This window comes from Sapajus apella, unplaced genomic scaffold (assembly GCF_009761245.1).
Source record: "Sapajus apella isolate SASKATOON/1434 unplaced genomic scaffold, GSC_monkey_1.0 scaffold136, whole genome shotgun sequence".
NCBI lineage: Eukaryota > Metazoa > Chordata > Mammalia > Primates > Cebidae > Sapajus > Sapajus apella.
The window spans coordinates 1,488,260-1,515,373 of NW_022437076.1; the positions used below are offsets into that span (position 1 = coordinate 1,488,260).

General features: G+C 57.7%; 1 protein-coding gene across 5 annotated transcripts in view; it reads right to left on the minus strand.

Moving 5' to 3' along the window:
- The window catches only part of ABR (ABR activator of RhoGEF and GTPase), a 207,990-nt gene that overhangs the window by 72,424 nt on the left and 108,452 nt on the right, over window positions 1-27,114 (minus strand). For 3 of the 5 annotated variants that reach the window (XM_032263461.1, XM_032263464.1, XM_032263463.1), the window contains exons 3-4: window positions 8,512-8,610; window positions 1,701-1,886 (exon numbers count right to left, since the gene is read on the minus strand). In XM_032263461.1, coding sequence (XP_032119352.1) covers window positions 1,701-1,886; window positions 8,512-8,610 — 285 coding nt within the window. Of the gene's footprint in view, window positions 1-1,700; window positions 1,887-8,511; window positions 8,611-18,295; window positions 18,468-19,348; window positions 19,358-27,114 lie in introns of those variants that run through there. The other 2 variants (XM_032263465.1, XM_032263462.1) reach the window with 2 other exon arrangements.

Sequence of the window (27,114 nt, forward strand, 5' to 3'; positions counted from 1 at the left end):
GAAGGACACTTCAGGCAGACAGGGCCTCCAGCAGGAGGAGGTCAGGAAGTGCCTGCCCCGGGAACTGAGAACAGAAGGTCTGGTGTCAGGAGCAGGAGTTCGGGGAGGAGGCAGCCACGCCAGGCCCGGGCACAGCTCAGCTCAGCGTGCCAAGGGTCCGTTCCTTGAAGCCTGGTCTCATCCGAGGGCAGTTGGGGTTCGGCGGCTCTCTCCCCCGCAAGGAGAGGTGGGCTGGGAGAGGAGTGGGCCTGGAGGCAGCAGCCACACAGGAGGGTCGGAAGCTGCCCAGGTGAGGGCCATGGGGAGCCGGGGGTGGGGGGCAGGAGGACACGGAGGCTGTGAGCAACGGCCAAAAAGAGGACTCCACGGGACGGGGGGCTGGGGGGTGTGCCAAGAGCGGGTCTAACGCGCTCACTGAGATGAAGACGGGAAGCGGGGCAGATCACGCCACGGACGAGCAGCTCAGCTTTGAACACGCTCAGCTTTGAACACGCTCAGCTAGACACCCTGTGAGTGTCCAGGTAGGAGTTTTCCCCAGTGTGAGAAAAAGGCAGAGCCCTGTTCATTCAGCCAGCCTCAGGCAGGGAGGAGGAGGAGGCCCCGGCGGCCACTCACACCCGGAGAAGAACCACAACCTGGACTCCCAGTCTCCTTCTTGCCTGCAGGCTGTCAGACGTTATATAGGGGACTCCACGGATCTGACCTGGGCTCCCCAGGGGACACAGCCAGACATGGGGCAGAGCTGGGGGAAAGGGTGTCACAGAGGCCCCAGGGAGCAGAAGATGTCTGTGGGCCTTTCCCAGCACTAAGGCTGCATGTTAACCACCCCGCCGGCCACACTCCCCGTCCCGAAATAGGGGGCAGGGCTGGGCTTTTAGTGCCTCTTGCTCTTGGGACCTCAGGAGAGGATCACTGGCTGATGCATCCAACTGCTTCCTTTTACAGAGGCAGCCTGAGACGCAGTGAATCTCCGAGGTCTCAGAGGAGCAGGCCTTGGGCCCCCACCCCCAGCCCGTCTCCACCACCCCTAGAATCTCCACCCTTCCAGCCCGTCTCCAGCACCCCTAGAATCAACACCCGAGCCCGTCTCCACCACCCCTAGAATCTCCACCCTTCCAGCCCGTCTCCACCACCCCTAGAATCTCCACCCTCCCAGCCTGTCTCCACCACCCGTAGAATCTCCACCCTCCCAGCCCATCTCCAGCACCCCTAGAATCAATACCCCAGCCTGTCTCCACCACCCCTAGAATCTCCATCCCCCCGGCCCGTCTCCACCACCCCTAGAATCTCCATCCCCCTGGCCCGTATCCACTACCCCTAGAATCTCCACCCTCCCAGCCCATCTCTACCACCCCTAGAATCTCCACCCTCCCAGCCTGTCTCCAGCACCCCTAGAATCAACACCCCAGCCCATCTCCACCACCCCTAGAATCTCCACCCACCCAGCCCGTTTCCACCACCCCTAGAGTCTCCATCCCCCTGGCCCGTCTCCAGCACCCCTAGAAGCACTCCCAGAGATGCACCACGGGAGGCCTGGAGTCAGGCCCTGGCCCAGGTGCCCCATAATGCACAGGCCCCAGCTTGCCTCCAGGACTCAGAGCAGACCCAGGCCTGCAAGGAGGTCGAGAGGGTTGCCCGGTTCTCTCTGGAAGCTCTTTGCAACACCGTGGGCTCCGCTCTCCCCCTGTCCTGGGACTCACCAGCTTCTGGAAGAGGTGGCCCATGGTGACCTGGCTGTCCCACTGCTGCACCTTGGGGCACAGGCTGTCGTAGAACTCCTTGTGGATCTCGTAGATGTCCTGGATCTTGTAGAAGATGGTCTCGATCTGCTGGATGGTGAGCACGGGCTGGGAGGTGGTGGCCGTGGCCTTCAGGGGTTTCATGGGCTGGGAGGACGTGAGGAGGAGAGAGCAGAGGTGGGGGGTGAGCACACCAGCGTGCCGACAGGCCCGGAGGTGACCGTTGGCCCTTCCCGCTGCCCAGTCCTGCCTGGACAAAGGCGCAAAGGCAGAGCCCTGAAGCGCGCTTTGTATCCAGGAGCCGCTGCCACAGGCCCCAGCAGGCCACACGCTCGGCGCAGGCACCTGTCCCAGCTGTCCTGCCAGGCCCGAGGGGCGGTGCCACGGTCCACTCCCCGGCCACGTGCCCGAGCTTAGCCGCAGCCTGTGCTGCTGTAACAGGACCTCCTGCCCCACGTCAGGGGAAAGGAGGGTTGACTGGGACTCAGGCCTTCCGCTGTTTCCTTACAAGAAACAACGTGTTTCCAGGACTCAGAGGGGCAGGACCGGAAGGTACTCCAGACCAGCCTGGCCTCACTGATATTCCGAGTTCCCGCCACTTGGTACACGGAGACGGACGGGGGTTCACGGGTCCCCCACCACCTCCCACCCCGTGGCAGACATTGCTGAGAGACCACGATGGCCCCTCCCATAGCACATGGTGTGGCCTCCAGTCTCAGACGTGTTCCCAACGCCTGCCTGTCTATACCAAGATGTTCCAGAGCCTGCAGTGTAGACGGTGAGGTGGCAGACACAGGGACCAACCCCCAGCACTGGCTGCCACTGACGACATTGCCTCCAAGCCCAGCAGCAGGACTGGGGGTGCTGGGACCTGGCAGGCATCGTCTTCAGTATGCTTCCCCACATTTTATTCTATTTTGTTTGTTTATTTGCTGCCATCCCACCTTGCCCGTGGTTCTCATGGGCGATGTGAGAGATGGCAGTGCCAGACCATAAGCACCCACCCTGTGGTTCCAAGGTTGTGCTGGAACAGCCTGGAGGGCTGCATGGAGGAGGCGGATATACCAGGGCCTTGAAGAGCTGGGTAGGTTGGAGGAGTGGGGGGCAGTGAAGTGTGCAGACAGAAGGGCAGGGAGGCAGAAGGAACCGCAGCAGGAGTAAGGAAAGAGTGTCCTCCCAAGCACAGGTGGCTGGGCTGAAAGCGTTGGGGACCCCCCACCCTCCACAAAGGACACGGAACCAGCTTCAGGATTGACATTGGCATAAGAGTTTATCCTTTCCAGTGCGAGGCAGGACCCCATGGAGGAGCCTGCGTCGCCACTGAGTCCCCAAATTCTGGTCCCTGCCTTGGCGCAGTCCCCACTGAGGAAGGAATCAGGGGGGCAGGATCCGTCCCGGGAAGGCCATGGCCAGGACTTCTCAGAAGCTGCTGAGGAAGCACCCGTCTGCCGCCCACGCAGGGACAAGATGCATGGTTCTGCTTCCTGCTCAGCGTCCCCTACCCTCTCTGTGAAAGGAGAAACGGATGCTCACCACGCCAGTCACAGGACAGGCCCCCGCGTGGGGCATCAGACGGCTCCCATGACACGACGGGGGCCTTGACTCTCACTGCTGATTTCCCCTGGTGGGAGGGGACGGGGCTGGGCGTGTGGCCAGGACCCTTATGGCAGGTGTTTTTCTCTGGTGAAGTCCCACACATAGGCCTGAGGGCAACAGGGTGGGCTGAGGGCAGGGTGACCCACGGGGAGGGCAGCAGGGTGGGCTGAGGGCAGGGTGACCCACGCAGGGTGGGCTGGGGGCAGGCTGAGGGCAGGGTGACCCACGGGGAGGGCAGCAGGGTGGGCTGAGGGCAGGGTGACCCATGCAGGGTGGGCTGGGGGCAGGGTGACCCATTCAGGGTAGGCTGAGAGCAGGGTGACCCACGGGGAGGGCAGCAGAGTGGGCTGGGGGCAGGGTGACCCACGCAGGGTGGGCTGAGGGCAGGGTGACCCACGCAGGGTGGACTGGGGACAGGGTGACCCACGCAGGGTGGGCTGGGGACAGGGTGACCCACGCAGGGTGGGCTGGGGACAGGGTGACCCACGCAGAGCTCTGGCGAGGCACAGCGATCCTGCCTTGGTGCTAGCGCCCGTCCATCGCTGGGGTGGGGATGGGCCCTGGCTCTCCAGTTCACCATGGAGCGTTCTCAGCGAGGTCCCTGAGTGACCTCCACCCTGGTCCCAGCCCAAGCGCATCTCGGGAAGAGGGGCCTGGGCCACTTCTCCCTTGCCCTGGTCTCCCTGGGGACTTCACACAGCCATTGGTCCGCTCCATCCCCCAGCAAATGGCCTTTCGAAACAGAGGAACGAGATCTGCCCACTTCCTCTACCTCCTGCCCGGAAGGCCTGGCCACATCACCTCAGTCACCGCGGACTGGGGCCCTGGGAGGCAGGCATCATGCACCTGATTTACAGATGGAGAGCTTGGGGCGCAGCGTGGCTGCGAACCCCAACGCGAGGCCAGAAGAGAGTCCGCCCCAGGAGGACCGGCCGTGGCCAGCGGCGGTGGGCCTGTGGGCAGTGGCCTCACACCCTGTGGCCCCAGCACAGGCCAGACACAGCTCCCAAGCTCCTCTCCAGCCTCCAGGATGCAGAATTACAATGCTTGGTTTCGTCTTTTTTCCTTCACCCCCTGCCTCGGCCCAGGCCCCAGGCTTTCCCTGTCATCAGAGTCCACCAGGAAGCAGCGCGGGCCCAGAGTGACCCCCCCAGCAACCCAGAGGCCAGGACGGAGGCCCACCTGCCCTGTGCGTGCGCATGGCTTTGGGTCTACACACCCAGCCCTTTGCTATCAGGAAGGGTTCAGCTGAACGCAGACGGCCGGCCGGGGCAGAGCTGTGGAAATGGGGTGAGGGGTGGGAGCCAGCTGGCCCCTCTGTGAGGCCACCTGAGGAGCGGAAGGTTCAGCTCCCCGCTAGCTGAGCCGGGGACGGTGCGGCTCCCAGCTCAGGGAGGAGAGGAGGGAGAGCTTGACTGAGGCTGTGGCTGTGGAGGGTCCAGCCCTCTTCCCAAGAGCTCCAGCCACAGACCTGGCCTCCCAGTGAGTCCCTCCCTCTCTCCCTCTGGCCTCTGCTCAAGAAAGAGCCAAGCAGGGGCCCAGGAGGAGAGAGCTGGGGGAAGGGACGGACTGCCCCGGGCGCATCAGGAGGCGAGGGGGGCCTGCCCCACAGATTCTGCCTGTGGGGCACCGGCTGTTGGAAAGGCAGGGCAGGCAGGGGCTCCCCGTCTTGGCCCAGAGGAAGAGGCTCCCGGAGGGCAGGGGGATCCAAGGGCTTCATGTCTGAAGGGACAGCCCCCACTCCCTCCTTCAGGGAAAGGGTGTGCTGTGACAGAAACCAGCAAGCCCTGACCTGTCTTCTCTCCAGCCCTGAGAAATTAACAGTGCCAGTGAACACTCAGGCTCTGCTCCAAGAAAGAGCTTTATGTGCCGGGCAAGGTGGCTCTCGCCTGTAACCCCAGCACTTTGGGAAGCTGAGGCAGGCGGATTACTTGAGGTCAGGAGTTCGAGACCAGCCTGGCCAACATGGTGAAAGCCCGTCTCTACTAACAACTACAAAAATTAGCCAGGCATGGTGGTGGGTGCCTGTAATCCCAGCTACTTGGGAGGCTGAGGCAGGAGAATGGCTTGAACCCGGGAGGTGGAGGTTGCAGTGAACTGAGATTGAGCCACCGCACTCTAGCCTGGGCAACAAGAGTAAGACTCCATCTCAGAAAAAAGATAAAAAGAAAGGAAAAAAGAGAGCTCTGTGTACAAATTCCTTCAATCCTCACAACAACCCACCAAAAGCACACTATCGGTACACCCAGTTTGCAGATGGAAAAGCTGAGGCACAAAGGCTCATTCACTTGCTGAAAGCCGGGGGCCAGCACAGCCAGGCAGCCTGTTCCTTTGTCTGAGCTCCTTTCAGACACACATCCTGTTGGCAATGACGGCTCCGTGCTTTCTTGATGCCGCAATTCACAGTTTGTGAGGCGTGTTTCACGTTTGTCTGACGGTTGCCTCTGCCCGTCTTCCTTTCTCCCGCTAATATCTGCGTGTCGTAAGCACTCAACACTATAGGAGGTTCCGAAAGGGCCACCTGACCTTCTCAGCCCCACGGAAAGACAGACAAGGCCGGACGCTCATCTTCAGATCCAGAAACGGAGGCTCACGGAATTCACGCAGTGCTCGCCCAAAGCCAGTGGTTTCCACACTCACAACAGGCATAGGAAACCGTGGGCAGTTAATGCATACACACGCACACGCACACGCACACACAGCGAACCCGAAGTTTCCTGAACCAGCACTTATCCTACTGTGGATGATGCGTGTGGCTGTTTCCTTTCCTTGGTTTAAAAATGCTGGTTCAACCCGCTCCATGCTTCTGCGATGCTCTGAGGGGCTGAGCACGGTTTGGGAGACAGGGCAGCACGCCTGTGTGCACGGCGGGGGCGGGTCTGACTGCACCTCTGGCCCCAGACCAGAGCCCTCAGCGACCTGACACACTGCCCCACACTTGGAAAATCTCTCCGAGCATACAGGTAAAATCCTGGAGAGACAACACGCTCAGCCATGCGTGTGCCAAAGCATCTGCACATTCGCTTTTTTTTTTTGAGAAGGGGTTTTTGCTTTTATCATCCAGGCTGGAGAGCAATGGAGCGATCTCTGCTCACATCAACCTCCACCTCGGGTTCAGGTGATTCTCCTGCCTCAGCCTCCTGAGTAGCTTGAATTACAGGTGCCTGCCACCAAGGCGGGCTAATTGTTTGTATTTTTAGTAGAGACAGGGTTTCACCATGTTGGCCAAGCTGGTCTCAAACTCCTGACCTCAGGTGATCCACCCACCACGGCCTCCCAAAGTGCTGGGCTGACAGGTGTGAGCCACCGTGCCCGGCTTTTTTTTTTTTTTGAGAGAGGGTTTCTCACCCATTGCCCAGTCTGGAGTACAGTGGTGTGCGCTCAGCTCACTGCAACCTCCGTCCCCAGGTTCAAGCGATTCTCATGCCTCAGCCTCCCGAGTATCTGGGATTACAGGTATGCACCACCACGCCTGACTGGTTTTTTTTTTGTACTTTTAGTAGAGATGGGGATTCACTGTGTTGGCCAGGCTGGTCTCGAACTCCTGACCTCAAGTGATCTGCCTGCCTCAGCCTCCCAAAGTGGCAGGTGGGAGCCCCCACGCCCGGCCTGCCCCTGCACATTTAGACCATGATTCCCAGGGCAATATAAACGCCAAGTCCTCTGTGACACCAGCAGCATCTCAGGGTTGACGTGTGACACCTCACGTCACGGCAAGTACTTCAATGTGTATCTTATCATTCCTGTAAGAATGAGCTTCCACGGATCCACACTTCCTATTCTCCCTTTTCTGATAATGACCTTATGTCTCAGGCGACAAAACAGCCAGAGGCAAGAACCGGCCATCCACACTGACTCTGCATAGCATCCAGGCGCATCTAACGAGCACTTTCTCCAAAGGCAAAACCACCTCACAGCTGTGTCGTACTTTTATTTATTTTCTGAAAACATTTTCATATTCCCCTCCAATCAGACTCTCACCATGATGCCTCCATCTGGGAGAGGAAACTGAGGCATGCTTACTGAGGGCAGAGGTTGGCCTAATGCCTCAGAGCTGTGATGCCTCTCAAAAGACACAGACAGGCCAGGTGCGGTGGCTCAAGCCTGTCATCCCTGCACTTTGTGAGGCCAAGGTGGGTGGATCACCTGAGGTCAGGAGTTCAAGAGTAGCCTGGCCAACATGGTGAAATCTCGTCTCTACTAAAAATTAGCTGGGCTTGGTGGCATGTACCTGCAATTCCAGCTACTTGGGAGGCTGAGGCAGGAGAATCACCTGAACCCAGGAGGCAGAGGTTGCAGTGAGCCAAGATCATGCCACTGCCCTCCAGCCTGGGAGACAAGAGCAAAACTTCATTTCAAAAAAACAAGAACGGCCGGGCGCGGTGGCTCACGCCTGTAATCCCAGCACTTTGGGAGGCTGAGGCAGGTGGATCACGAGGTCAAGAGATAGAGACCAACCTGGCCAACATGGAGAAACAATGTCCCTACTAAAAAATACAAAAATTAGCTGAGCGTGGTAACGTGCACCTGTGGTCGCAGCTACTAGGGAGGCTGAGGCAGGAGAATTGCTTGAACCCAGGAGGCAGAGATTGCAGTGAGCCAAGATTGTGGCACTGTGCTCCAGCCTGAAGCCTAGGAACAGAGCAAGACTCTGTCTCAAAACAAAAACAAAAACAAAAAAAAAAAAGAACACAGCCTCCCACCTCCTATTTCCTGACATGCGCCTTGGATGCTGCTCACCGTTCACTCACCCAGGGAGGCAGACGGACTTGGAGCAAAGATAACAGGGAGTTCTTAGCTAGACTGATTGGCAGTGACTGCTCAGGGCACGGTGTGGAGGGGGTGCTCGGCCCCAGCCAGGACAGAGCCCCGTGACGGGTTATGTAGGCCCTTTGCCACGGCCGTGGGTGACAGGCGTGTTTCCAGCCCTAACCTGGCTGTGCTGCTTTTCCTGCCTCGAAAGAGCTGGGTAATGGAGAGATGGAGCACAGAGGCACAGGCCCTTTCTGGCAGCGACTGGGCTCCCTGACGCCCAGCTGGGAGCAGAGCAGCTGCAGACTCTGTCCACTGGAGGTCGGGGACAGGCCCCCTTTCCTCTCCAGCTCCAAAAGCAGCTTCAGAGCATGAGGTTGCCCGGCGCGGGGACCCGGGGCCCCAGAGCACACACTGTACTCACCAGCAACAGGGCTTCCAGCTGGTTAATGTAGATCTCTTCGCTGGCCAGGAACCCCGAGAGAACCAGCTTCCTCATCTCCAGGCCCTTCCCTGCTTCCACCTGTGCAAAAGCAAAGCACAGCCAGCAGCTCATGAGCAAGGAGGCCGAAATCCTCAGCGCACTGCCTGCTTCCCTGCCCTTTCCCCCTTTTTTTTTTGAGACAGAGTCTCACTCTGTCACCCAGGCTGGAGTGCAGTGGCGCAATCTCGGCTCACTGCACCTCCCTCCACCTCCCAGGTCCTAGTGATTCTCCTGCCTCAGCCTCCCGAGTAGCTGGGATTACAGATACCTGCCACCACACCTGGCTAATTTTTGTATTTTTAGTAGAGACGGGGTTTCACCATGTTGGTCAGGATGGTCTCGAACTCCCAACCTCAGGCGACCTGCCCGCCTTGGCCTCCCAAAGTGCTGGGATGACAGACGTGAGCACCGCCCCCCGCCCCCACTTTTCCTTTTCCCCTTCTTTCAGTAACACTTTTATAGGGGATTAAAGTCAGAGAGTATGATTAAAAAAAAAATATAAAACATGCAGAAAACATAAGTCAGATACTATGATAAAACAAATATAAAATATGCAGATGTGGCCCACAGGAGGGGGGCAGGCCCCCTTTCCTCTCCAGCTCCAAAAGCAGCTTCAGACCTCGTGCTCCTGCTGCTAACACCTGGTTTCGCTTCCCTCAACTGATTCCCACATTTCCCCATCGATGTTTGTCCATGGATTCATCCACCTGCCAAGCAAGCCAGCCTTCCGGAGGTGAGCAGACACGGGACCCGCCCACGTCTGCCGGGCAGTCTGTCCCGGGATAAGAAGGTTCAGGAGGGAAATCAGAGCCGACTGGGGCAGGGCACGGTCAGAAGGGAGGAAACAGCAGGGCCAGAATCTAAGTCTGGGGGGACAGAGAGGGGCCCCAGAGGAAGTGACGAGGAAGCCAGCAGAGCATGGGTGGAGAGAACGGAATGGAGGCACAGGGGCCCCAGCCGTCAGGCTTTTGGCTACACTCTCAGTCCCCCAACGGAAGGCGGCCTGGACCCCTCAGCCCCATCCCCGCCCGGCACACTGGCCCCCAGCACTTCCTGACCACTGCATTGCGCAAGGCACAGCCCCAAGTGGCCTTCTCCTCCCTCCAGAACTGCTGCTCCTTAGAGAGGAGGACACGCTATTCAGAATTGGAGTCCACCACCAGGCACAGTGCCGGCTCAGAGAAAGTACCCCAACATTTCAGAGAAAGTACCCCAATATTTCAGAAATTACCCCCAACATTTCAGAAAGTACCCCCAACATCTCAGAAAGTATCCCCAACATTTCAGAGAAAGTACCCCCAACATTTCAGAAATTACCCCAACATTTCAAAGTACCCCAACATTTCAAAGTACCCCAATATTTCAGAAATTACTCCCAACATTTCAGAAAGCACCCCAACATTTCAGAGAAAGTACCCCAACATTTCAGAAATTACTCCAACATTTCAGAAAAAGTACCCCAACATTTCAGAGAAAGTACCCCAACATTTCAAAGTACCCCCAACATTTCAGAGAAAGTACCCCCAACATTTCCTCAGCGAAAACACACGGAAAGTTGTTCTTCTCGGCCAGGATCCCCAAGAGTCATCCTGGCCCGTCTTCCTTCTCTCCCCTTTTCCTCCGCCACACTGAGCCCCCAAGCCCTTCCCTACCTCCCTGCTCATCTCCGCAAGCCCTTCCCTGCTCATCCGTCTCCCCTCCTGTTCTCCTGTCCCACCTCTCCCTTCTACCGTGGTTGAGGCCCCCTGCATCCCACTGTGTCCACTGAGTTCTCCAAACAGACTTTTCCTGCCTCTCTTCCTCTCTCCTCCTGCCTGTCCCACAAACGGGAGCTGGATTCACCTTCTAAGAGTGCCACCTTGCCCGATGCTTGCCAAGGACCAAATATCAGTGCTGCAAAATATGAGCCCTTTAGAATTCAATCGGGCTATGTGTCCATTTATTCATTCAATAAACAGCTACTGAACGTCCACCAGCCTCTGTAGATACAACGGGAAACAGTCAGGGGTCTCTGTTCTCACGTGGCTTAGAATCTAGTGGGAAAGACATCTAAAAAACAAACAAGTAAAGATTCGGCCCTAGACTGGGACACAGGGTCCAGCAGGTCCTTTATAAAACACCTGCAGTGGCCCAGGCCTGTCCCAGTCTTTCCCACAGCCATGAGATCGCTCGGTCTTCTCCGCATGCCGGAGCACCAGTTTCCTCATCTTCAAAGGTCTCTGGCCTTCAGTTCTTTCCTTACCTGCTGCCCCAAATTCCCTCTTTCCCCGAGGCATCAAGGCCACAGAAGGGGAGTGAGACAGCCGGAGAGAAAGGGTGGTGGTGAGGGATTGTTTGGAAGATACCGTAACAGTGGTAGGTTTGAAGACAGAGGATGGGGCCATGAGCTAAGGAATGCAGGGAGCCTTTGGAAGCTAGAAACAGCAGGGAAAATGAATCCGCTCCCCTAGAGCAGGGGCGCTCGATCTTCCTGGGGCCACACTGGAAGAAGAATTGTCTTGGGCCACACATAAAACACAGTTAACACTAACAACAGCTGATGAGCTCAAAGAAAAAAAATATAATGTTTTAAGAGTTTACAGCCGGGCACGGTGGCTCACGCCTGTAATCCCAGCAATTTGGGAGCCCGAGGCGGGTGGATCACGAGGTCGAGACCATCCTGGTCAAAATGGTGAAACCCCGTCTCTACTAAAACTACAAAAAATTAGCTGGGCATGGTGGCGCGTGCCTGTAATCCCAGCTACTCAGGAGGCTGAGGCAGGAGAATTGCCTGAGCCCAGGAGGCGGAGGTTGCGGTGAGCCAAGATCGCGCCATTGCACTCCAGCCTGGGCAACAAGAGCGAAACTCCGACTCAAAAAAAAAAAAAAAAAAAAGAGTTTACAAATTTGTGTCGGGCCACATTCAAAGCAGGTGGCCCGTGGGACGAGGTTGGACAAGCTTGCCTGAGAGCTTCCAGAAACAGTGCTGCCCTGGAGATTCCTTTGTATTTTACTGATTGATTGATTGATTGATCGATTGATGGAGACGGAGTTTCGCTCTGTCACCCAGGCTGGAGTACCGTGGTGTGACCTCGGCTCACTGCAGCCTCCCCCTCCCAGGTTCAAGTGATTCTCCCATCTCAGCCTCCTGAATAGCTGGGATTACAGGCACGTGACATCGTGCCCACTAAGTTTTATATTTTTAGTAGAGACAGGGTTTCACCACGTTGGCCAGGCTGGTCTCAAACTCCTGACCTCAGGTGATCTGCCAACCTCGGCTTCCCAAAGTGCTGGGATTACAAGAGAATAAATTTGTGTCTTTTTAAGCCCTTAAGTTTGCGGCGATTTGTTTCAGCAGCGTGAGAAAAGCAGGGCAGACCCCAAGCTTTAGAAAGGACCACTAGTTACATGTGGAGGCTTCGCAAGTACCAGGAAGGGTGCTCAGCACTCAGTCTTCCTGGTTCAACTCAGTGGAGTCTGACAGTCTGGCAGGTGATACTGTCTTCCTGAGGCACAGCGAGAGTCGCACTGCAGTGGCCTGCATGGCCGCCAGCACACAAACCCCTGAGGGACAAGACTGGAGCCTGGACCGGCTCCCAGCCCAACCCCTCTAGATCAGACCCTTGGGGGTCTTCCTGTGGCTTCCCAGCCTTGACAAATGGGAACGCATCCCCGTGCTGGGGGCTAGCACCCCATTCCTGTTCCCTGCCCACCAAGGGTGTGCCTGAGGGTTTAGCAAACACCCTCTAAAGGAAGTCACTTGGGGCACACGGAGCTTAACTGTAGCGCTGGTCACACTAAGACGGGGAAGGACCGTCCCCTCCCCTGGCGCAAGCATGGACCCCGCAGACCTGTAATCGCCCATTTCTGCAAGATCCTGTCCTCAGCACTCCCATCCACAATCCAATCGTGAAAGGCTGGCTCTGATGGGAAGCCCTCTCAGGAAGACCCTCCCACAAAAGGCAACAGAGTCAGCCCCAGCGTCCCCACTCTGGGCCCTGTCCACTCTGCAGTTTCGGCTGGGATGGGAGTAAAGGCGCTGGAGAGCTTCCAGATGGGAAATTAGCGGCGGCGCGCTTGGCTAATGGGAGGCCCATTACTCAGTTACTGCCAAAGAAAGGCCTCTTCTATCTCCCATCTCTTCTCTGTTCACCCCAGACTCCACCATTCCTAACTCAGAACCATCAGGAAATTCAGGAGTGTTTCTGCAATCCCTGTGAGGGACTTTTATCTCATCAAACACCAGGGCTCACCATCCACTCGTCCATTCCCGATGGGTGCCAGGCCTGGGAATACGAAGGTGAAAGAGATGGCCTGTGCCCCCAGGAGCGCTTCACAGGTGCCCATGCACCCAGACTCCTCCGGGGCAAGTTCTCTGGAGAGTTCCAGGCCCCACTCCCTGCCACCCTCCAGCCCCGGGAAGCTGCCTGTCCTCACTTCCTCCCAGCCAGGACTTACGAAATCCCACCGTGGTGGGTTCGTTTGTCCTCGGCGTCCTGCACAGTCTGCTAGGCTGACGGCTGGCAGCTTGAAGCCGCCAACCAAAGACGTCAGGCCACTCTGGGAGGGACAGTGTCTAGAGGTAAGCTGCGGCCAGCTCAGGCCTGGTCCTCCTCAGAGCTGAGAGGCTAATGGAAGCCTCCAAATGCCTGGTTCCAGGATAAGCAAAGACACAATCTCCCCAGGAGCGCTGATCTCCAAGACAAGCAAGGCGGACTCCCTGATGGTGACTCCAAGCTACGGGGCACGAGGCAAGGGCCTGAGACGTCACAGACAGCAGAAGTCAGGCCATGTGCCGAGGCTGGCTGCCAGGAGTACCCAGCAGGATCTGCCAGAGTGGATGCCACTGGGCCTGGGGGGGTGTGCCCACGCCCAGGGCTTCTACCCACACCTAGCATCAGCCTCAGGACAACTGGCCCATCTGAGTGGATGTCACTGGGCCTGGTGGGGGGGGGGTGTGCCCACACCTGGGTCTTCTGCCCACACCTAGAATCAGGCTCAAGACAACTGGCCCATCTGAGTGGATGTCACTGGGCCTGGGAGGGGGTGTGTCCACACCTGGGTCTTCTGCCCACACCTAGCATCAGCTTCAGGACAACTGGCCCATCTGAGTGGATGCCACTGGGCCTGGGTGGGTGTGCCCATGCCCAGGGCTTCTGCCCACACCTAGCATCAGCCTCAGGACAACTGGCCCACTTGCAGGCTGAGGCAGTGCAGAGACAGCTAGAGACCCTCTCTGCTGCCCAGGGCCAGGCACTGAGGAAGCCTCTTTCAGCTGCTTCCTTGGCAGGATTTAGAACAGGGTCACCTGCTGGGGGACAAAGGCCAAACTGCAGCAGCCACCCTCTCCTGAAGGGTGGCTCCTCATATGCTGGGCTCTCCATTGCTGTCTGAAATTTTAGGCAGGGCCATGGGGTACAGGCAGTGTCCTTTTGAAACTTTGGTTGTTCAAATCCCACCTTTAGAATTTTGCCTTACTCACACACCACCACCTGCACTATTCTTTACTCAGTGTTGTTCTTTACGAGAACTTTTCTGAGACAGAGTCTCGCTCTGTCACCCAGGCTGGAGTGCCATGGCACAATCTCAGCTCACTGCAGCCTCCGTCTCCCAGGTTCAAGTGATTCTCCTGCCTCAGCCTCCCAAGTAGCTGGGATTACAAGTGCCCACCACCTTGCCTGGATAATTTTTGTGTTTTTAGTAGAGATGAGGTTTCTCCATGTTGGCCAGGCTGGACTTGAACTCCTGACCTCAGGTGATCCGACCACCTCAGCCTCCCAAAGTGCTGGGATTACAGGTATGAGCCACTGTGCCCAGATAATTTTTGTGTTTTTAGTAGAGATGGGGTTTTGCCATGTTGGCTAAGCTGGACTTGAACTCCCGACCTCAAATGATCCACCCACCTTGGCCTCCCAAGTGCTGAGATTACAGGTGTGAGCCACCACACCCGACCAAGAACTGACTTGTAGAAAGCAGTCTTATCCTACATGTTATATCTGAAATCGTAAGAAAAATGTACAAGTCATATTTTTTCTAATATATATTAAAGTATATACTTAACTACTATAATGCAAAATAGAGACCAAGCTGCAACTGATCACCTCTTAAATCACCAACTGTGGGGCCTGCACTGAGAAGAACCTCCAAATGGGGGACACAGGCGTGGCCTTTGCTGTGTGTGGAAGTGGAAGAGACCTGGGCAAGTGAAGCAGAAATAGAGATGTTTCAGACGATCCATTAAAAACTGGCACAGAATTGGGCTGGGCTCAGTGTCTCATGCCTGCCATCCCAGCACTTTGGGAGGCCAAGGTGGGCAGATCGCCTGACCACAGGAGTTAGAGACTGGCCTATGCAACGTGGCGAAACCCTGTCTCTACAAACACACAAAACGGCGCGGCGTGGGGATATGTGCCTGCAGTGGGAGGGAGGCTGAGGTGGGAGGACTGACCGAGACTGAGCCTCAGAGATGGAGGCCGCTGTGAGCCGTGACTGCACCACTGCATTCCAGCCTGGGTGACAGAGTGAGACTCGGTCTCAAAAGGAAAAAAAACTGGCACAGAATAATACCTAAAGGGTTAATCTGCGTTACAAAAGGGTTTTTATTCCTGACAAGTAAGTTCCTTAAAATAGCACCTTCTACAAGGCCCCTGTTGCAGCCCTGCCTATCTTTAAATAGAACGGCATGAAGCGTTTCTGGAGAGTACACACCATTTTACAGAACGAACGTGATGCTGCTATTGCTAATTGCACGATCAGTCTAACAGATCAGTGACTCTTCAAAGGTCATTCTGGGCTGAGACGCACAGCAGACCCCAGCTGCTGTTCTGGAGAGAGCTGTAGCCAGCTTTGCACCTGCTCCCAGGAAGATGGAGCATCTCGGAAATCATACTGGAAACAGGGCTGATTTATGGGCCTGGCACTTGGGCACAAGCTCAGGACGTAACTACTGCTTAAGGTAAGTACCCCTGAAGTAAAGTAATAGCAAAGAGGATCGCCTGGGATTCCTACCAGCTGCCAGGGAGGGGTTGCCAAGACTGCCCGCAGCCCAGGATGAAGTGCACCATCCATAAATGACCCCTGGCCTGCACACGCACACCCACCCCCACAGACGCGCACCCACATACGTGCAAATACTCACAGGCACACACGCACACCCACCCCCACATACGTGCACACACATACATGCACGTACTCACAGGCACACACGCACACCCGCCCCCACATATGCGCACCCACATACACACACAAACACACACACACACCCCCACAGGTGCACACGCACCCCCCCCCACATATGCGCACCGGGTGTGTGTGTATATGTGGGGGGTGTGTGTGTATGTGGGTGCGCATATGTGGGGGTGGGTGTGCGTGTGCACCTGTGCGTGTGTGCACGTATGTGGGGGGGGGGCCCGCCACATATACACACACACCCACAGGTGCACACGCACACACACGCACGCACCCAGTCCCCCCCCACTGCAAGTGCTCTCTTCTCCCCCGAATTTGGTGCCCTTTGCCCAGCCCTAACGACTTTCTTTTCTTTTTTTTTGTTTTTGTTTGAGACTGAGTCTGGTTCTGTCACCCAGGCTGGAGAGCAATGGCACGATCTCGGCTCACTGCAACTTCTGCCTCCCAGGTTCAGGCGATTCTCTTGCCTCAACCTACCATGTAGCTGGGATTACAGATGCCCACCACCACAGCCAGCTAATTTTTGTATTTCCAGTAGAGACAGAGTTTCATCATATTGGTCAGGCTGGTCTTGAACTCCTGACCTCAGGTGATCCACCCACCTCGGCCTCCCAAAGTGCTGGGGTTCCAGGCGTGAGGCACCGAGCCCAGCCCCCTCTGACTGCTGTGTTCCTACTCCCTGTGCTTGCCTTCACTCTGAACACCTTGCGAGGAAGAATCACACCTTGTTCCTCCCATCATCCCTACAGTGCCAGGCAGGGTGCTTTGAAGAGAACCCAATCTCAGAGTGTTTGTTGAGTGAATGCACAAGCTTTCTTCCCGCCTCTCTGCAGCCACCCTCTGAGGCCAATGCCAGTAGAAGAGGGAGGACTTCTGGAAGTGTTCAGGATGAGGCGGAGAGCCTGGAGCTCCCTGGCATTCAAGAAAGGTCCCCTTCCCCCATGCCGGCAGCCGAGTGGAGTGTAAGACCCCTCCAGGTGCTCAAGGGGACCGAGGAGGAGCGGCATTTTTAGGTATGATGTGTGTTCAGGCTCTCTGGGCATCCGTGCACGCTGCAGCAGAACGCCTCCAAGAGGGAGCGAGGCTGGGGGCCCGTACACCCTCCGTGCGCCCCCACGGGCCTCCCGCACTCTGTAGGTGCTCCTTGGCACCAGCCACACACCAAGCACCGTGCAGCACTGGGCCATGGTATATCGTGGTCCTTGTTCCCAGGAGGATGGGCTATCACTGAGGAGGCAGATGTCTGGAGTTCTAAGCAGAATGAATATGGGCTTAGCTGAGGCACAGCCAGGGTCCAGGGGAAGGGGAGGTGCAGGAGGCAGCATGGCGTGGGCCCACACCTGAGCTGGGGGGCCCCGGAGAAGGCCCCTTAGGGCCACAACTCGATCCCAGCACTGCCAGGCTCCCAGCCAGACTTCCAGCTCATGAGCAGAACTTCTTGCCACCCTGTTCCTAGCGGGAAGGCTGGTCAGAGTGCAGAGGCCTCCCTGGGCCCACCGGAAGACGTGATTTGCCCCCAACGCCCTATACCAGCACCAGATCCAAGAACATGGGGTGGGGTGCCAGCCTCTGCAGCCTCTGACAGCTCCCCCCAGCCTGGCCTGCACCACGGCTCCACCCAGACTCCACACACCAGCCATCTACCGTGGGGCTATTTTTACCTCCACTGGCTCCTCCTCAGAGCCACATTGGAGAGTGGGTGGGGCAGGGCTGTGGTCCCCATCTTCCGTGAGGGGCGGGGAGGCCGGGAAGGGACAGCGTCCCGTCCCCAGCCATGCTCTGTGACCAGGCCTTCTAGGGCCTGCAGATAGGCGGGCGCGGGGCTAGGTGGTCTGGCTCGGCACCGCAGACTCCCAGCCACACATCCTCACGGGCCCTCCTTTCTTACTCGGAACGAGGGCAGCTGAGCAAAAAGCTGAGGGTGCAGCTCTGAGAGGCGTGTCCGGCGAGGGAGAGGAGGGCCGCTGTGGAGAGGGCGCCAGGCCTCCAGGGCTAGGGGTTCCGGGCAGCCCTGCCCCTCAGGGGGACTCTTGCCCGCACTATCTCCCTGGAAGCAACCTCTCCCCCAGGACAGGGCATTGCTGCAGAGCGCGCCCCAGCCCATCCCACCTTGTGAAGGGCACCTGCCCACCTGCCCACCTGCCTCAAAGCGACCTCCCCCCCACGCCTGGCTGGTCCAGTCCTTTCCTTCAGTGACCCCTGACTCCTGCCCTTTGCACACAGCCTCTCGCCTCCGGGGTGGAAGAAGGCGGCCCCTCCACCGGTCCTGAGCGCCCCCCACGGTTGCTGTGGAAACGGTGTTCCTGCCCACCCCGCTCCCGGGAGGCCCCCGGGTGACTCTGGGCGCAGCCTCTGGAGCCCCGAGCTGGATCCCGAGCCTGGCTGAGCGGGGAATCCGCCCGCCCCTCTCCCGGGGGAGCAGCAGCCGGACCCCCGCGGACTCAGCCGGGGACTCCCCTCGGCCGCCCGCGCGGCGCACGGATCAGCCATGTCTGCCGCGCTCCCTCGCGGCCGCCGGCCCGGCCCTCCCGGCCCCCAGGGCGTGTCACGCTCCCACCTTCACAGCCACCAGGAAGGGGGACCCTGAGCCGGGGCTGGCCGGGGTTCCCAGCTCGCACTCCTCCAGGAGAAACACATCCTCGTCCTCCAGAACCTTGTCCAGCAAGCCTATGGCCTCCTCTTCCTCCTCCATGGCAGCCGGGCTGGAGGGCAGACAGGAAGCGGGTCCGCGCTGCGGCGGCGGCGGGAGGGGCGGGGGGGGGGAGGCAGGTCTACACCCGCGCCCGCCGCTCCCGACCCCGCGCCGCCTCCCGGACCTTGTCCGCCCCGCCCCGCGGCCGCCCCGCGCGTCCCCTCCCGGCGACAGGAGGAGCGAGGCCCGGGCAGCCCCTGACGCCGTTCCGGGCCCGAAGCGGAGGCGAACCCGCGGCTCAGCGGCGCCCAGCGCCCCCGCGTCTCGCCCACCCGGCCCCGCTCCGGCCCCGCAGGACCCGCCCTTCCTGGCCTCCGGGACGCGCTCCCAACACACAGGAAACGCGCGTGGCGCCGCGAGGTGGGGCCGCCGGTCCTGCGGGGTCGCTGGGCCGTGGCGGGTGGAGGAGGACCGAGGAGGCCTCTTCCCAGACGCAGCCGGATTCCCGCGCTGGCCCAGCAGGGGCGACCCCCAGAGCCACCCGGGTCCCCACGCGCCGGAGCCCCCTTCCGGAAGGGAGGCCCCAGCCCGCCACGAAGCCACAGTCGCCGTCCCCACCGCTGCCGGAGGAGCCAGGCTTTGCCAAACACAGGCCCGAGCTGCACCCAGCAGGAGCGTGCGCCACCAGGGTGCTGCCCACGGGCTGTGGGCGCCCCACTCACAGACCAGCCACCCCCCACTCACACGCGCCTGCGGGACCAGGACCCCCGCCTCCCCCCAGCCCCCCCCCCACTCACAGACCAATCCCCCCACCACTCACAGGCGCTGTACAGACCAGGACCCCTGCCTCCTCCCAGCAGCTCCCCCCACTCACACGCGCCACCAAGACCAGGACCCCGTCTCCTCCAAGCACCCCCCCACTCACAGGTGCTGCTGAGACCAGGACCCCCACCTCCTCCAAGCAGACCCCCACCCCACCCCAGGAAGCCAGCAAGGGGAGGGCATACAGAACCCAGGCCAGACCCCATTGGCCAGCCCTGCCCTCTCTAGCCAGCTCCCCCTGGCTTCTCCAATGGGCAGAACCTCCAGCCCTACACCTGCACCTCCTTCCATGGGGGAGGAGTCCGTGGGCCCCTGGGAAAAGCTCTTTCCCAACCCAGCAAGGGAGCAAAGGTTGCAACTGGCACCCACAAGGGTGCAGGTGAGAGAGGGAGTGAGGCCAGCCAGCTAGGGCTGGGCAAAACCACCACTCGGCTCTGCCATGTCTGCCTGATCTCTGTGCCAAAGGAGCTAGAAATCTGGCTTCTTAACATGATCGCTCCTGATTTTAAAACAATGGCAAACAATCAACATTTAAACAAAACCATGGTGCCATCTAAATGAACTACAGCTGTGCCCTGAGTTAGGCCACGGCCCTCTGCTCCCCTAAAATTCTTTAGCAGCTCTGGGCTCTATCAGCAGCAGAGAACCCGCCTCACTGCAGACAGGCTCCATCCCGTTTCCAGAGCAGAAATGCAGAGTGAGGGAGTGGGGTGAGCCCCAGGGCCCCAGGGCCAGCAGCCGTTGCTCAGGGAGCTGTGCCACCAGAGTTCTGCACAGGCTCACCCCACCCTGCCCACCCATCTCCTTCCAGCCCCTGGTTTTCCCCTGCCTGCTGGGCTATAAATAGTCAAGGCGCATCTGAAGGGCCCTTTCAGCCACAATTCCTCATTTGGTTTGGGCGGGCAAGGCTGTTGCCAGGGCCTGGGAACAACCAGGCTGGCATTTCCCCGGGCACGTGTACGCCAGCTCAGGGCCCTGAGCCACAGGTCCTTCTGTCTCCCACCCGGCGGGCTCCGAGTGTGTGTCCTGGGCTGACCACATGGCTCAGACATGCAGACAACACGAAGTAGGACCTAAAACCCCACAGGCCCCTCCCGTGCTCCTTCCTCCACCCAGAAGGACATGAGGTGCCCTGGAAGTCTGCCAGGATATCTCCATCTCCGCCCCCTTGCCTCTGCCCAGCATAGTGAGGCTGACGCCCACTGCTTTCCTAAATCCCTAACCTCACACCAGGGGCTCCCTAACATCCAAGGCATCTGCCCCACCCCGTCCCTGTGGCTGGAAATCCCAGTGAGTAAGTAGAATGCCCCTCCTCACACACAGCCTCCACTCAGAGGCTCTGGGTCCCCCCCCACCCCGAGGGGAAGTGACTCACGAGTCCCCACCTCGTTCCCTCCCCTTCCCTGACAAACACGTGGGGCCAGCCCTGGACCTGGGCTTCCTCCCCGTCCTGCACACACCGTAGGCCTCGGTCTGGCTCCTCATCTTCTCCGGAGAAGCAGCCTACTTCAAACGCCCCCCCAAAACGTGTATTCCAAAACCAGGGCCTTCCCTCTCCGACTCTCTGGCCCCTGCTGTCTAGACTTTCTCCAAGCCCTGCGGATGCAGGTGCTGCCCCAACCTCGCTGTGGTTGAGGTTGCCCCTAATTTTCCCGCCTCCCGAAATGTGGGGTCACCTGCTAGGGCCCAGGCCCCAGGCCTCTGCTCCCTCCCCCGAGAACGCACCATGCCTCCCTTCCAGGCCCCGCCTCCCTTCCAGACTGCACCTCCCTCCCTGGCCACGCCTCCCTCCCTGGCCACGCCTTCCAGGCCGGTGGCAGCCCACGTGGCAGGCCGAGTCCAGCCCCTGCGTCCTGCTGGGCTCTAGGTCTGACCCCTGCCCCGTCCCCTGGATCTCCTCACTCGGAAGCCCCAGCCCCAGCCCTTCCACGCCACACATCCAGACCACGCGAGCCCTCCTCCTCCGGAAACCAGCTTCTCCTTCTGGCTCTCCGCTTCCGTTTCGGGGCCCCCATCCTGCGAGTCTTCCTTCCCCCAGGCCCCACGTCCCTTTACCCTTTACCGAGTCCTTCTTTTCCTTTTCCAAAGCAACCCACCCCTCAACCCAGGTCTAGAGCATCTTACTCCTGCACGACCACATGCACGTTCCACTTGGGTTCCTGATCTTGTCTGCCCATCCGTCTGTCCATTCACTCACACCCAGAGCAGGCCGGGTACGACACACTCAAGGCAAGACAGAGGCCTTGCCGCTGGCATGCTGTCGGTCCGCCTGGCGCCGGGACCTCTGAACAAACAAGGCGGTGTTCCGGTTTACCAACCAGCCTGGGGGCCGAGAACAAACGCACTCAGGCTGCCCGAGAGTAAAAGCATCACAGGAGGGTGGCCTCAGAGCAGCATCTGGAAAGAGGGAAGGGTTTCCAGGCAAAGGGTACAAGGCCTGAAAGGAAGAGGTGAAGCAACTTCAACCACCCAGCTGCAGTGGCGCACCTGAAATCCCAGGGACTCCGGAGGCCAAGGCAGGAGGATCGCTAGAGCCCAGGATTTGGAGGCTGTAGTGAGTTACGACCACACCACTGTACTCCAGCCTGGGCAACAGAGCCAGACCCTGTCTTGAAGAAAGAAAAAAGAAAAGAAGAAAGGAAGGAAGAAAGAAAAGAAAAGAGAGAAAGAGACAGGAAAAGAGGAAACAATGAAAAAGAAAGAAAGAAAGAAAGGAAAGAGAGAGAAACCCTGAGGAGCATGGCTAGAGGACAGCAGATGAACTTGGAGAAGTGCCTGCAACAGCATGGTGGAGGGGAAGGGACGTAAACTTCCCCATGGGAAATGAATGGGGAACCCCATGGGAAATGAATGGGGAACCCCCTGAGACTCTTTTTTTTTTTTTTTTGAGACAGGGTCTTGTTCTGTTGCCCAGGCTGGAGCACAGTGGCATGAAAGTGCCTCACTGTAGCCTCTACCTCCTGGGCTCACGTGATCCTCCCACCTGAGCCTCCCGAGTAGCTGGGAACACAAGCACACACCACCACATGCAGCTGTTTGAAATCTTTTGCAGCCACTGAGATTTCTGTCACCATCAAGTCTAAATCTGTCTCCAGTGGACGATGGCCACAGACAGCCTCCTTCCCTCTCTCTAGCCCTCCTTCCCTGACCCAGTTGGCAAGCATTTGTTCACAGCCTGCTCTGCACCAGGTGCTGTGCCAGCATTCAGAACGCAGCCACGGACAGGGGACTCCGTGCCCACCTTTGCGGAGCTGACGGCTGACCGTGGTGACTGGCTCCCGAGGTGGTGTTAAGGGAGGGGCAATTTGAGAACTCTGCAGCTGAGCTGCCCCTTTTCTGGAAAAGATAAAATGGAAACACCTACTGCAATTTTTTTTTTTTTTTTTTTGATACAAGAGTCTCACTCTGTTGGCCTGGCTGGAGTGCAACGGCGCCATCTCAGCCCACTGCAACCTCTGCCTCCTGGGATAAAGCGATTCTCCTGCCACAGCCTCCCGAGTAGCTGGGACTACAGGCACCCGCCACCATACCTGGCTAATTTCTGAATTTTTATTAGAGGCAGGGTTTCACCATGCTGGCCAGGCTGGTCTTGAACTCTTGACCTCAGGTGATCCGCCCACCTCAGCCTCCCAAAGTGCTGGGATGACAGGCGTGAGCCACTGCAACTGGCCCTAATTTTTTTTTTTTGAGACGTGGTCTCGCTCTGTTGCCCAGGCTGAAGTGCAGTGGCACGATCTCGGCTCACTGCAACCACTGCTTCCCAGGTTCAAGGAATTCTTGTGCCCCAGCCTCCAGAGTAGCTGGGATCACAGGCATGCGCCACCACTCCTGGTTAATTTTTATATTTTTAGTAGAGACGGTTTCACTGTGTAGGCTAGGCTGGTCACAAACTCCTGACCTCAAGTGATTGGCCTGCCTCGGCCTCCCAAAGTGCAGGATTAAAGGCGTGAGCCTCTGTGCACGGCCTAATTTTTTTTTTAAGGCAGAGCCTTTCTCTGTTTCCCAGGCTGGAACACAGCAGCACAAACAGCTCACTGCAGCCTCCACTTCCTGGGCCCAAGCAATCCTCCTGCCTCAGCCTCCCAAGTAGCTGCGACCATGAGCGCATGCCACCACACTCAGCTAATTTTAAAAAATTTTTGTAGAGCTGAGGCCTTGCCATGTTGCCCAGGCTGGTCTCAAACTCCTGGGCTCAAGTGATCCTCCTGCCACAGCCTCTCAAAGTGTTGGCCACTGCGCCTCGTCTATGTGTATAGTTTACTGGTGGACAAAAATAAGGAGAAATGTGTAACTGACTCTCAGCAGAGGTTCTCTCTGTCGGATGCAACGAGAGGAGACTTTCTTTTTCTATATTATGTGTCTCTACAGAATTAGAATTTTTAGTGACATAATGGGAAAATGAAGTTAAAAAAGAGGTGCTACAATTGGGAACGAGCATGGACTCTGAGGGAACCCGGGGCACCTCTGACCTGGCCGATGGGGAGTCACGGGAGGCTCTCTGGAGGAAGTGACGAAAATCTCAGATCTAAAAATGAGCAGTGGGCCAAGTGCAGGGGCTCATGCCTGTCATCCCAGCACTTTGGGAGGCCGCGGCGGGTGGATCACCAGGTCAGGAGTTTGAGACCAGCCTGGCCAACATGGTGAAACCCATCTCTACTAAAAATACAAAAATTAGCCAGGTGTGGTAGCGGGCGCCTGTAATCCCAGCTACTCGGAAGGCTGAGGCATGAGAACTGGTTGAACCTGGGAGGTGGAGGATGCAGTGATCCAAGATTGCGCCGCTGCACTCCAGCCTGAGCAACAGAGCAAGACTCTGTCTCAAAAAGTAAAAAACAGAGCAGTGGTTAAGAGATGCCAGCAGGGCTGGGAGACAGACAGGAAAGAGGCTGTGTGAGGTGGTGACGTGAGCTGGGTCTGGCTGCTCCTGCATTCATTCTGCTTGTGTTTACTGAGCACCTACTGTGTGACAGTCACAGTACTGAGACCACAATGAGCAAAAGTTTTGTTCCAAAACCGACGAAATCTCTCTCTCGTGAGAGTTTGCATTCTAGGAGGGAGTTGGTTGTGAGGCCACACAGGTAGGCAGGGTCACGTGGTCAGGTTAGACAAGGCCTTGACGGCTGTGCAAAGGGTTTGGGCCGTGCCCACGGGCAGAGGGAAGGTGCTGAAGGATCTGAAGCAAAGGTGTGAGGGACATTCTTCATGCACCCTCCACTGACATCAGGTGACTCTTTCTGAAACACGGCTCGCTCTGTGCCCAGCAGGAAGCCACCATGGCAGCCAAACAAGGCTGTGGGTCCCAGGGATGACTCACCCACCTCACTGTTGACAGTAACTTCTCAGAGGGCCTGGTACAGTCCCCTCTCCAGGCCTTAACAGCTGCTGCTCCCGGGCTGGAAGCACCCTCTTGTCCCCGGCTCTCTGCTTCTCCCGCCTCTCTGCTTCTCCCCGGCTCTCTGCTTCTCTCTGGCTCTCTCAACTTCCCTGGCAGGAGCTCAAGCCCCACCTTTAGACTGTATGAAGCTCAGCAGCTCCTGGGCCAACGGGAACTGGCAGTAAAGGGCAGGTACCAGGGCAGGTGCAGCTACCAATACAGCCACAGATGGAGCCAAGTCCACCAGAGCCACTAATACAGCCACAGATAGAGCTGAGTCTACCAGAGCCACTAATACAGCCACAGATGGAGCCAGGTCGACTGCAGCCACTAATACAGCTGGAGATGGAGCCAGGTCCATCGCTGCCACTAATACAGCCACAGATGGAGCCAGGTCCATCGCAGCCACTAATACAGCCACAGATGGAGCCAGGTCCACCACAGCCACTAATACAGCCACAGATGGTGCCGAGTCCACCGCAGCCAATAATACAGCCACAGATTGAGCCAGGTCCAAAGCAGCCAATAATACAGCCACGGATGGGGCCAGGTCCACTGCAGCCACTAATACAACCACAGATGGAGCCAGGTCCACCACAGCCACGAATATAGCCACAGATGGAGCCTAGTCCACTGCCTTCCAGACTACCCTGCTCCTCCCTCGCCTTCTCCTTGTCTGTTCCAAAATCATAGAGTTCAACTACATAAAGCTAATGCAGGCTGTGCGCAGTGGCTCACATCTGTCATCCCAGCACTTTGGGAGGCCGAGGCAGGCGGATCACTTGAGGTCAGGAATTTGAGACCAGCCTGGCCAACATGTTGAAACTCTGTCTCTACAAAAAATATAAAAATTACCTGGGTATGGTGGTGCATCCCTGTAACCCTGTAACAACTCGGGAAGCTGAGGCAGGAGAATCACTTGAACCCAGGAAGCAGAAGCTACAGTGAGCTGAAATCGTGCCACTGCACTCCAGCGACAGAGGTAGACTCCGTCTCGGAATATATATATAGGCCAGATGAGGTGGCTTAGGCGACAGAGCAAAACTCCATCTTGAAAAAAATAAAAATAAAAAATAAGTAAATTGGCCAGATGCGATGGCTCATGCCTGTAATCCCAACACTTTGGGAGACTGAGGTGGGTTGATCACAAGGTCAGCAGTTCGAGACCATCCTGGTCAACATGGTGAAACCCCATCTCTACTAAAAATACAAAAATTAGCCGGGTACAGTGGCGGGCGCCTGTAGTCCCAGCTACTCAGGAGGCTGAGGGAGGAGAATCTCTTGAACCCGGGAGGCAGAGGTTGTAGTGAGCCGAGATCACACCACTGCACTCCAGCCAGGGCGAAAGAGCAAGACTCCATCCCTAAATAAATAAATAAATACATTAAAATAAAATACATAAAGTGAAATAAAGCTAATGTTGAGGAGAAGCCGGTACACGACACTGTTTATAGTGAAACAAACTAAAACAAACAAAACGCCCGGCAATCTGGATCTGAACCCAGCTCAGCCTCTTGCCAACTGTGTACCTGGGCATGTCATCCAAGCTCCCTGTGCCTCAGTTTCCTCATCTACAGAATGGGGATAATTACAGACCAGCTCAAGGGCTATCGGCCCAGAGGCGCAGATCCCTGACAGGGCGTGACGGTGGCAGGTGCTCTAGGCCAGCCAGGTGTGGGTCATCAGGGGAGATGAACAATACAGACAGGTGAGCAAGATCCCAGCCAGGTGTGAATGGGGGAGGGCCAGAGACTGGGGGGAAGAGAGAATGAAATGCCAGAGAGGACGATGGGGGGCCAGAGGGGACAAGGGGCCAGAGAGGATGGGGAGCCAGAGAGGACAACTGGGGGCCAGAGAGGATGGGGGGCCAGAGAGGACGGGGGGGCAGAGAGGACAGGGGAGAAGACGGGGACCAAGAGTCATAACCAGGGCACTATCTACCTACTCCCCACTTACCTCCTTCCCAACTGGGATAAGCCCAGGAGCCACCCTGATCTCAGTGTCTTCATCTACTAAATGGGGGCACCCCTTGGCTGGAGGACTTGGGTGGCAGGGAAACCCCTGGGCTCCTAGGACAGTACCTGGTGCATGGGAGGGTCCAGCTCATGTCCTTCTCTTTGCAGCAGGGACCCAAGATCCAGGAAGGGGAGAAATGCAGGCCAGGCTGCTGGGGGATGGAGGTTGAAGCTCAAGGAGTCACTGACCCCCCCAACCTGGATCCGGAGCCGTGAGGAGGGAACGGAGTGGCCCCATTTCAGGAGCTCCTGGCTCCTATGCAGCCTCTTCATTCACTATCAGCAACCTCGAATCCCAAGCCCCAAGCCTTCAGGGTGACCAAAAAGGGAAGAGGAGGCTCCGGTTCTTCCCAGCCCTGAGCCCGATTTCTTCCCAATGTCATCCCCTGGTTCTTCCCAGCATTATCTCCTGATCCCAAGTTCTTCCCAGCCCTGAGCCTGAGTTCTTCCTAGCATTATCTTCTGAGCTTGAGTTCTTCCCCGTGTTATCTCCTGAGCCTGAGTTCTTCCCAGCCCTGAGCCTGAGTTCTTCC